The sequence below is a fragment of the Microchirus variegatus genome (assembly GCF_963457635.1).
Source record: "Microchirus variegatus genome assembly, chromosome: 7".
NCBI lineage: Eukaryota > Metazoa > Chordata > Actinopteri > Pleuronectiformes > Soleidae > Microchirus > Microchirus variegatus.
Window position 1 is genome coordinate 8,956,456 of NC_139808.1, and position 12,058 is coordinate 8,968,513.

Below are 12,058 nucleotides of genomic sequence, written 5' to 3' on the forward strand. Positions count from 1 at the left end.
CAGAAGAAACAAAAGTCATTTTTCTTTTTTAAATATTTGTTCCAAATGACATTCCAAAAAGAATAAAAAAGAAAATAAGCAGAGGTTTGTGTGTTTGATGAACCCAGGCTGAGCTGCAGGAGTGGGTGAAGATGGAGGATGTAGGTGGAATGGATTTGCATATTCATGTTCCTTTCATTCAATAATTTATGAGCTTTATTAGTTTTAACACTTATCCTCTATGGGTCACGGGGGGACTAGAGCCAATCACAGTGGGCATTGGAAAAGAGGCGGGGCTCAACTTGCAAATGGCCAGTCTGTCACAGAGTTGACAGCAACTGAGTTCTTACCTCTGTAAATGAGGTATTTAATGGCATTTTGTGATTTTAATATGCTGTAATTCCGCTGCATTTCTATTGATTCTAACCAAACTACTTCCGAAATTCCAATTCCAATCTGCCAACTCTGCTTCAAATGTTTCCTGTAAGATATTATGAAAACCTTGAGAGTAATGTTCCCCCCTGGATGATGCTGAGCTTCCCAGGCCCAGAGGCACTGAGGCAGCAGAGCAGCATGAAATCATGATGCCCCCCTAAACCCTACTTTACCTTGAGATAATGTTTTCATGTTGCTGTGGTGTGGAGTTTCTCTTTTAACACCACACACAGTGCCCGTGTTTCGGACCACGAGGCATATGTGTGTATGTTTTTTTTCTTTTTTTTATGACCGCTGCTGTGTGCATGTGTTTGCGGAAACATGTGTGTGCATACAGCACAAGTCATCACCCTGTCACCCACACTTGAGCCTGTTTGGACTCTGTGCTAGCGCTAAGGTGCGCTGTTATCCACATCCCTGACAAAGCGGCAAAGAATAATTTAGATTGACAGCCTCGCTGAATTCAAGGTTGCCTTTAGTTTTGGCTGTTCATCACTTCAAACAGGTGCACGGCGAAGATAGAGAGGATGTGCAGCCTTTGTCGGCGTTCCCCCAAGTTAACAGTTCAGATATGTATGTGTGCGTCCTGTGTGTGTAAACATATGCAGACATCAAATGACCTTCAGCTGCACATGAATGTATTCCTGTTAATCCCTGTTGAGATGCCAGTTCCTACAAGCCCTAATGTCTGTGTCCTCCGGGCACTGAACTCTTTAGTAGCGGCCCTTTGTAACGCTGTCTCCTCCTGCCTCTGATCTGATTTCTGTGTTCCTTTTAGCAACTGAATGCGGAGCAGGGGTCACTGGTCCTTTGTGAGACACTTATTGAGACTGTGTATGGCGATCGGGGACAAGTCCTGAAGTCAAAGGAGAGAAAGGTCTTCCTCTTTGATGATGTACTCATCTGTGCAAACATAAATGTCAAGTAAGTCCCACTTGTGTAGCAGACTGAGCTTATATGCCCTTGCTTTCAAGAATACTAAATAATGGGTCCATAATTCTCAGTTCTAGCATGAAGTTGTGTAAGTTTTTTTTTTTTTTTTTTGAAAAATTTGCTAAACTGCACAGTTATTAGGAGGCACAGGGCTCTAATGTGGCGCCCTAGGTTTTTCAAAGATATTTTGGCGAACTGCATAGTGAAGAGAAATAGCTCTTCGGGGTTTTGGGCACTATCTGGAGTTGCAGGAGCTTTATCAGCATTACACAAATGGTAGAATGCCTAAATACAACTAGAGGAGCCTCAGATTACTGACATAAAACATTTTTCAGTTTCCTTCCAATTTATTTTCTGTGACAGCCCTGCTGATCACATCTTTCTCTTCGCCCCCCCCCCCCCCCTTCTCTCTTGAGAGAAGTAAACAGGAAAGAGATTTTGTTTATTTTGCAAAGCTCCTGTCAGAGATGTCGCTTAAAGCTCTCTTCTTCAGCCTTCAAAGTAATTATCGCTCTGTCTCATTCAACTTAGAGTGTCCTGAAGTTGACTTTGTCTGCCCTCCAGGATCTCGACAAACTGATCACAATGTTGATTGTCTATGTGATTACAGGAATACATGAATAGCAATGAACTCCTCCTCACAGCTAGAGGTACAATTTGGTGGGGAACATGGGAATCTTTTTTTTTTTAACAGATTCTAATTTCCATTCCCAAGTCATCGTGGTGACATTTCAAAGGTTGGGTGTAGTGCTGTTAGCAGATTGTGGATGGGGAAAGGGATTAAAATGAGGTTGTAATTTTACTTGCTCATCTCCACCAGGGGGCCGCCGGATATCAGCAGCCTCGTCCCTGTTGGTCCCAAGTACACCATGAAGTGGAGTGCTCCCTTGCAGCAGGTGCAAGTTGTAGAGGTGGGCCAAGAGGGCTCTCAAAGCAAAGACACCATCTTTCAGCAGAGTGGAGCGAGGCGACCAAGTGCCTCCTGCACTTCAGGTAAAATCAAAAATCACTGACCGGTCCTATCTGATTTCTTTCCCCACATTGTGTCACCTTAGTTAATCTCATCAACTGGATTGACTTGACTTTTTCGCGGCACCTTCCTCTGACTCAGCGAGGCTAATCTGTTTCTGTTGTCGAGTGTCCCGCTGAGGGGCGGAGATGCATTCGTGCTGTTTGCCGCTCTGATTGAGGATGTGTTTGCGAGGAGGATAGTGATGACGGTCACTTGTTCCCATCTGTCTGGGGTGTTTTATCTTGGAGAGCGATATGGGGGAGAGAGAGCCCCCTGCTGCATCATCCCCACAGTCTCATTTCACTCTCTGATAGACCACAAACACATCTAGAGTAGAGTCATCAATCTGCAGAGATTATTCCTTCCCTTTCCAGGCCCAATTAGAGAGCCAGAAACAGTAGATAGGAATCTCTGGTTGAAACACTAGTTCTCTAACCTCACAAAACTGCGGTGTATACAGAGCTTGACGAGATCCCAGATAAATGTGCCATGAGAAAAGGGGAGATACAAAACCTTATCAGGATATAATGGTACAGGCTTTTTTAAACCTCCTGTTCCATGACTTAAATATTATTAATGGGGCCTTCGTCGGAGCTACCGTGTCATGCTCAGCAAGCAGCAACTGGTTTGAGAACAGGCTTCTGGATTCTTTCTGGATTAACTTTTTTGCTGTTTTTTTTTTGCAAAGTAGTTTGTGCTCATGTACTCACAACTTTGCTTTGCTTTGAGGGTTTGAGGATCGTCTAAGGTTAGCTCTCAGTGCATCTGTAGCCCTTCCTATTCTTCAGTCTTACATATTCTGAATGGAGCTGGATTCTGACTTTCTCTCTTTTACTTCACCTTTATCATGCACGTTAACATCTGTGTAACTGTCCTTCAAATTTCATTTAGACGAGCTATTCCATTTAATTATACTTTCGTCCCCTGTGATGTCATTCGAACAGGTGTAGATCTTGCTCTGCCTCTTGGCGGCTCACAGAAGAGTCTGTAGGTCTTTCGTGACTGGAGAAACCTCCTGTTTTTGTTGGACCATGATCAGACTTGTTATTAACATCTATCCTGAGTGATCTGATCATGGGCAAATCTCACCAAGTAAAGGTATAAAAAGTTCTAATTTGTCTTGAACGAGTGCAGTGCCCGTAGGAAGTATGTGCACACCGCAAATCAAATTCACCTTGTAAAGAGATTCCAGCGTGGCTGACACTCACAAACAGTTCCCACACGTGACAGCAGTTTATGACGTTTGATCTGTAGCAGCACTGATCGCCATATGATTTCTTTTCCTAATGGTTAAACTTATGTGTCCAGATCACTGAGATCGTCTCATCCTGTGTCACCGCAAAACTTTACACACACCTGCCCAAATATGTGATATTTTCTTGAACGCCAGCTGTGCCAGTTGTTTAGTCCCGTACTGTTTTACCGTCATTCTGCCCTCATTACAAGTCCCTTATTGATGCTCCTTTTTTTGACCTGCTATCACAATTGCAGGCTTTTGTTAGAAGCCCACCAAGTGGGCCTTGGCTGTGGATCAGTCAAGGTTTTCAATTTAGGTGTGACAGCTGCATTGTCTTTAAATTCACCGGCTAGCATCTCCGGCACAGTAGCTAAATTGTGGACTTAGTCCACAGAAAGCAGGGATGGACTCTCTCAGCTCTGGCCTTCCACACCAATGAGCTACTGTGGTTGCTGTGGATACCCATGTCTGAGTGTGAAAACCATATCCTGCCTCACCAACGGGATTACGCTGGATTACAACTCAGCACATTCACCTCTCGGGCTGTTGCCAGTAGCCGGCCCCCGAGGACCTAACAAATCTGAACAGAGGTTCAGACTATCGCCTCGGAGTGGACAAGTGGATATTGTTCTTGCGGCTCGCAAACACACCCCTTTATATTTAAATGTCTCAGCTATTGATTTTGCTGCACAGATGACAGATGCCATTGGCTGCTTGTGTCAAATATCCCAATAAACACAGCAAAAGCCACAATGGAGCTTTTAAAAAAGAACAATCCCAGCCCACTGCTCTTTTCCTCAATGCTTTTCCTCTCTCGGCTTTACTCTCACTCCATTTATGCACGTGGAGAGACAAAAGGTTGCAGGTCCCCCTGGAGGAGCATGCCTCACTAAGCTTGCCTACTGGCTCAGCTCTTCTGCTACTCTATTATGTAGCGACGTGACAGTGCAGGACAGCTATGGAGCAAAATCTACCAGCAGAATTTAATTAGGTAGTTCTTATGGAACCTGCTGCTGGGTAGATGTGGGCCAGGGGAGTGAAGTCTGAGCATGGCAGACAGGAAGAGACATAGATATCGATTCACAGCAGTAGGAGAGAGACTTTTAAGGGAGCGGGCCTCGAATCGATGCCGAATTTTGCGTCTAATGAGACACCTGCATTCCGTTTGGCGAGCAAAAGGGCATCATAGCTCCAAATAATAGTTTCTTCATCTTTTTTCTACTCATAAAGTCACTCAGTTCAACAAATAATGATCAAGTCGTCTACACATCAAAACTGTTTTAGGAGTTTCAATCTGTATACCCCCCCCCCCCCCCCCCCGAAAAAAAAAAAATGTTGCAGTCTCAAGGGTATTTTCTTCATTTGTGTGCAGTATTTTGCAATTAATCTCTGTGATTTACCTCAAGTAATCTTATCTGCATGGGAAGTTGGGGTCCTGAGGTTACTGGCAGACCTCATCATCATCATGTCACACTGTTGTTTATTTATTTACTGATTTATTTCCAAATTTAGGCCATAACAACCACCTCTCTGGGTGACCCTGTATGTGTGTGGCATTTGCAATATCGCAGCGATATATCGAAACGAGTCTTTACTGTCAAGTCTGTACCAAGTTAATCTTCTTTGCCGGCGACTTTATTTTACATGAGTCGATCTTAAGTGACCTATCTGGAAGTTTCAGGGTTTATGTTCTCCGTTATGGTTCTCCATTTCCCGTCTTGTCTATCCTTTTTTTTTCCTGCATACATTTTGACGGCACTAGTACATACAGTAAATATGCAATCAGTTGTCACACACTCCTTTGTGTGTTCCCCAATCTCATAGGTAAAGCGATCCTGGGCCCTCCACGGCTTTACCAGGAGCTTCAGGAACTGCAGCATGACCTCTCTGTGGTGGAGGAGGTCACTCTCCTGGTGGGAACGCTGCAGGGAACATACCAGGTACCAGGGTTATAATTGATGCCTGTTCTTGACTGACCAAAAACCTAAGTAACATGATATTTATTGACATAAGAGGCAAATAATATGAAATTAAATATAATGCCGCTTTATATGAATTTTTTTTGTTATTCTTTAAAAACTGACCTTTTATTGAGCCTCAGTTACCAAACTTAAACTGAGCCAGGACAGAGTTTCAGGTTGACAGTGGGAGTGAAAGGGACATTTAGTAATATTCAGTGAGTTTTACATACAAATTAAATGAATAATGATAAAATAAATAAGCGTCTGTGGATACTGTATGCTAAAAAAAGAGAACAGCATTAGCATTTGCTTTTGTCTCCTGTAAAACATGAACTTGAACAATTGACAGTATCATTTTTTTGGGGGGTTTGAGGGTGACCTATTTGTGTATCCTACCTACAGTCAGGTCCAAAAATATTGGGACCCAATTCTCATCTTTTTGGCTCTATACACCACTACAATGGATTTGAAATGAAACGAACAAGATGTGCTTTAACTGCACACTTTCAGCTTTAATTCGAGTAAGGGAGTATTTACATCCAAATCAGGTGAACGATGTAGGAATTACAACACTTTCTATACGTGCCTCCCACTTTTTAGGGGCCCCTCAAATTTGATCCCCTCAAATTTAAGCTGAAAGTGTGCAGTTCAAGCACATTTCAAATCCATTGTAGTGGTGTATAGAGCCAAAAAGAAGAGTATTGTGTCGATGTCCCAATATTTATGGACCTGACTGTATAGCACAACAAACTGTATACAGTTTGTATACAGTTTGTTGTGCAACATATTTGGCAGAGGTAGGTTTCTTTCCTCAGTTCTACGTCAGCATTGTTCTCTCCAACTTTTAAAGCTGACCTTCAAACATGCTCTTCTCAACTCTAAAGTGAACCCATAGAGGAGTTATCTCATGATGTTGAAGGAACAATGTATGAAATATTGAGTGGAGATGGTTAATTGCAGCTTTACCTTGTAATAGCTCTTAAGTCCTGAGATCAACCCGAGGAATCACAGAGGCAACAAAGACAACGCTGCAAAGTGCACGCGCGGTTCATTTAAGTTGCCGGATTTGATGCAAACCTTGACGTCAAGTTCGCTCGGTGCAAAGATAACCACTGGGAAATCTCTGTCTGCTATTCCCTGTAAAGAAGAAGCTGCAAAGGATTTGGATGTTTAAAATGTGATCAAAGTGCAGTCTCGTATGCTCCTTGAATCATTAATTTGTAAAAGCATCGAGTCTGGCGTGCGTCGCCACATCAACTGTCACACAGTTAGGCATGAGATGTTCCCTCTGATGCATTTGAGAGAAGTGTCATTTTCTGATGTTATAAAGGAAACTTGTGCCGCCCCACCCCCACTCCTCTTCCAATCAAACCGGGACACTTCCCAGTAGTCTGACACGAGCACATTAGCTGTACCATTCACTACAAAACACAGTCAGATACTCCAACAATCACCAAAGAACCTCTCAGGCTAATGGTGGCACCTTTGCCTTCTTTTCGCTTAATGAGCACAGTGTCCTCAGGAGAAGTGATATTGGCTTGGCACTAAATGACCAATTTTCACTTTCCAGCCCAGTTGTAATATTGTCCACCCAAGAAAATAGACAAAATACTTCTGCACAGATCATTGACTTCAGAAAATTGATTTGATTCTATTTGACTTGAGGGTCTAGGGCTTAACTGTTAAATGGATGCTGCTGGTGGCGAAGTGAATTTAGCACCTCATTTCAGGGAATCCAAATGACACGAGCATGTAGATTCAAATAAAGAACTGATGTTTATGTTGTTTATTTCGCAGCTTGCAAGTTAATATGTAACTGCGTCGACAGAAGACCCTGTGGTCAGAATGCTATTAAATGCCATAGCTGGAAAAACAAGTGATAACTGTGTCTGTTTTTTTTCCATCAAAGAACCTGAACACAACTGTGGCCCAGGACTGGTGTCTGGCTCTGCAGAGGCTCATTCGCATCAAAGAGGAACAGATCCAGAATGCTAACAAATGTCGCCTGCGTCTTCAGGTGCCCGGCAGACCAGATAAGTAAGTAGTGCCGTATATAACACATACACAGCATATACTTTTTTGGGGTTTGAGAAATGGCGACAAAATAGGCAGAGACTACAACATCAAAAGGTTTTCCTCTGCTCGTAACTAGCACATTTCCTCTGTCTGTTTTTCCACATTTTTTTCAGTTGCATCCTAACACACACACACACACACACACACACACACACACACACACACACACACACACACACACACACACACACACACACACACACACACACACACACACACACACACACACACACACACACAAACATTTTTTCCTTTCATCTATCTACACTCGGCAGAAACAGCAAAACAGGGACGTACGGTATAGCATTTGCAAATTTCTTAAAAAGGTAAAAGTGAAACACGTTGGTGAAGGTTTTTAGACCCCTTTGCTTTGACCTACGATTTCTCTGAACGGTGCAAGCTGATAATGAATACATGATGCAGATGTGAGAGCAAATAGCAAGCCATGAGGATTTAAGGTTTTTTCCATGAAAACAGGCTCCTGACGGTTACTGTAGCTGCTCTTCAGTGATTCTGTGTAAAGTTTGGCAGAACTTTCCATGACAACTGTCCGTCCCTGCAGCAGCATGTCACAGATCCGGAGGCTCTCCTCAGTGAAGGACACATGAAAGTGTCCAAAGCACTCACTCACACAATTTGATTTTCTGGTCCAACGAAAACAAGCTTGAACTATCAAGAGTCTTTTGTGGAAGAAACCAGACATGACACTGCCATCATCTCTGTTGATGTAGATTTTCAGCTCTCTTTATTTGTTACCTTCACACTCACTTGCACTTCATTGGAATGGTCTCCATATTGATGTGCTAAGTGCAGGTTATTTAGAGTCCCAACATATCATTGATGAGCACCTGGGCTACATTTCAAGTCTCCGAGCAAACTGTCTGAATATTTATGTCAGTGTGATGGTTTGGTTTTTCCCTTTTCAATTAATTTGGAAGCTCTAGAAAGTAGAAGTAGAATGCTGAAACTTAAAGCAACACAATGCAGGATTTCAAATAATGTTTCCAAGATTATTTCGATGTGGTCACTCACTTGAATCAAGTGATTCAAACAATGTGCATCCTGTCAGCAATAGGTTGTATTAGCTGGGTTGAAAACACAAGCTACCCAAACTAAGGATACCAAAAAGAAGAGAAATAAAAAAATAAGAATTGCTCTTACATGCTCTCGTATCACTGACCTTTAGCAAATGTGTGGTGAGAGCAGTTTATTCTGCCCTGAGCGGGTAATTACCTGACTCAAATAATACTTGGATGGAATAATGAATAATGCTTACTAAATATTCCCTTTTCACCCCTTAACCAACATGTAAACATAACTTTTTTTCTGAGTTAAACAAAAGCTCAATAGTAAGCATTAGCCATGGTGGCGTATTCTTCTTCACAGTGCCATAATTCACCTCTTGACTGTAAGCTACCCCAATGCAAATGCGCTGCGCTTTTGTATTGGAGCTTATAAGAGAGTACACAAGAGTAAACTGTGATAAGAACGTTAATAACCTAGTTTGAAAGGGAAATGATTTCCTAATGGTCCCCAAGAGGTATTTTGGTTTTAAAGTACATTACTTGCAATACAGAAATGACCACTTGTAATTCATCATTCCAAACACTAACAGCTGCAGTTTATCTCCGTACATTTGCAAGTGCTGCATATGCAATCTACAGTGGGCTACCTTGCCGTTCAGAGGATGTGGAAATGGTTGTGTGAACACGTTGAAGTGGATTCTGGTGGATGGAGTAACTTCTGCATGGCTTAATGCCTCCTTGAAAGGACACATATGTAAAAGTAGAAAACTGTGAGTGCTCAGATTGCTCCGCAGGAACCGGGAATAGTAACTAATGTAAGAATATAATGGATCCAATTTTGTGACTTCTTGTGCGGATTGGATCAGAAAGAGGCAGGAGAGGAGGGAGCGGGAAATAGAGAAAGAACCTGCTGAGAGAGACTTAACAAGAGAAGGAGAGGATGGAAAGAAAGTGTGAAAGTGATGAATGACCTCCCCATGAAAGACTTGGCTCAGTGCCGGGCAGGTCAGTGGCAGTCAGAAGAGTGGGCCTAATGTTTTAGAGCCAGGGAGAATCTAACGGTGCCAAGCCAAGCTAAAGTGACAGCTTGAGCAGCAGAGCTGTGCAGATCAGTTCTCCCACATCTCCCAGTTTTCTCGTCGGCTGTCACACCAGGCCTGCAGGGCCAATCTGCTTACTCAGATGTTTGGTGGAGCCAGATGCCATACTTACACGGGAGTCCCTAAATTATCCTTTAAAAGGAACCCAATTTTTTGATAATGTTATTAGCAACTACCGCGAGAATCCCCACACGTCCAAGTCAAGACTTGTATTCTAAAGCCAAATAATACAAGACAATGCGGCAGCAGCATAATTGAAGACGGTCACAGTTTCTGTGGAAAAGAGAAATATAACAGTGTCAGCTGAAAGGGTGAAATTCCCTATAGGCAAAACGAGTCAATTCTGGTTGTGTCATAGCAATCTAATTGAGGCTGGGCCTCAGAGTCGGGTAGCTGGGCAGGCAGTGAGCCTCGGGGCTTGGGGTGACAGGTGGAACAGCGGGTACCCAAACCATTCTGACACTACCCAGGATGCAGAAGTGGCAGATTGGAGCGGAGACCAGCGCTCAGACTGACTCCATCTCACCAACACATTCAGGCAATCGCACACACTCATTCATTCATTTTCCCCTGCGATTGTTCACGCTTTTGTTCCAAATGTGATTAACAATCTGCAGGACACAATAGCGCTTGCAGGGATGTGTCGGATGCGCTTGTTGCATGTATTCACACACGATTCCTCCTGACGAATGCACCTGCACACGGGTAAGCATGCGTCGTAGACAAAGAAACGCGCACACAAAAAAAGTGGCAGGGGCACACAGCTTTGCTCTGCTGGTGAGAGAGTGGCACCACAGCAGGGACCCCCTGTACTGAGTTGGTCCCCTTCTGTCTGGCCGCAAGCGACTCTCTGCAGTCAGGCAGCACATCACAGCCTCTGTACTGCAAACAGAATGAGTACGTGGAGAGAATCCTGACTGCTGCCTCAAAGGCACCAGCCTACGTGTGACAGCAGTTCATTAACATCCTCTTTTAGAGCGTCTGCTTGAACAACCACACGCACAGAGACACACGCCGGCGACTGATAGATACAGAGTTCAAAATCCACAGTCTGACCAATAATGTGTTTGTTGCTTCATCCTCCTCGCCCACTAGCTCGCACACATAAAGGAACAGTATTGTAAGCCTGAAGCCGTTTTTTTTTTTTTTTTTCTTAGATGGGTCCTTTTATGTAGGCTGTGCAGGCTTCCTGCAAGGCCAATGGTTAGAGCTCAGTTTTTCATTCATTCTGATGGAAAGCCTTGTCCAAACAGAAAATCTGGAGAATCCTTGTGACCTTATCTTAGCGTCTGGACTGCAGGGTTTCCCCAGATCATGAAGAGAGATTTGCTTTGAGGAGGTGCATAGAGTGACCAGTGAAAAATATAATTTCCTTCCAGTGGTTTCGTTTTTATTTGTGTAGATTTTGAGAAGTCTAGTTGAATGGAAATGAGTTTGCTGGCACTGGCAGCACTGATAAAGTCTCAGTCTCAGTGTCTCCTGCTACTCGATTTTTGTTGGGTTGCATAGATTCCCACAGATGCATTCACATTTGGGAAGTGACCAAGAAATGATACACACTAATCTACATTTAGCCCTTTAATCAGGTGCAGTAAAGTAGAAGCTGAAAGGGACAACACCTTCCTTTGGTCAACTCCAGGGGAAGTTTGTGTTCCTGCTTGACTGGTCAAAATTAATTGGGGGAAAATTAGCTCCTTAGGTGGTTTACTGAGAAGGAGTTTTATCTTATCACTACATGCCACATTTAATATAGACTGATTTATAATCATCACCTCTTAATGTCTCATTATAGGGTACAGACACTTCATTGAGCAACATACTGGTCGGCTTTCATTTCGATGTAGTTATTTGAGGCCATCAGATTTATCATACATGTTGTTCACAAAGCTGAAAAACAGGAAGGCTTGGCCAACACCTGGATCTGGTAGTAGTGGTATTTATTTGTGATCAGGATTGACTGTAAACTATCCTGTTTTTTTACCTAGTTTTTCTGTATTTTTTTTTTTTTTTTACTGGACTTAATTATTTAATTGGAATTTACTCACTGACCAAATGTCCCATTTCAGCTTCAGTTGGCAGCAGTGGTTACGTTAGACCTGGGTGAACATGTTCGCCTGTGTCGTTTTCAAATTCCAGCATCACAAAATGAAAACACATATTCTTTTTCCAAACATTAGCGTTGCCGATAACCATGAATGTTTTACGCACACCCAAGTTTAGATCTCAACGCCGGTGGAATGACCTACCGAGCGCTACCAGAACAGTGGCATCCCTGTCTATCTTTAAGAAGCTCTTGAAGA

The 12,058-nt window shown here is 43.1% G+C and overlaps 1 protein-coding gene across 1 annotated transcript in view; it reads left to right on the forward strand.

Annotated features, from left to right (window-relative positions):
• arhgef10la (Rho guanine nucleotide exchange factor (GEF) 10-like a) overlaps nucleotides 1-12,058 on the forward strand; it is a gene marked incomplete at both ends in the record, with an annotated part of 107,614 nt that overhangs the window by 29,538 nt on the left and 66,018 nt on the right. The window contains 4 exons of the mRNA XM_083893071.1: nucleotides 1,193-1,338; nucleotides 2,168-2,340; nucleotides 5,421-5,536; nucleotides 7,467-7,594. Of these exons, the coding sequence (XP_083749197.1) occupies nucleotides 1,193-1,338; nucleotides 2,168-2,340; nucleotides 5,421-5,536; nucleotides 7,467-7,594 (563 nt within the window). The remainder of the gene's footprint in view (nucleotides 1-1,192; nucleotides 1,339-2,167; nucleotides 2,341-5,420; nucleotides 5,537-7,466; nucleotides 7,595-12,058) is intronic.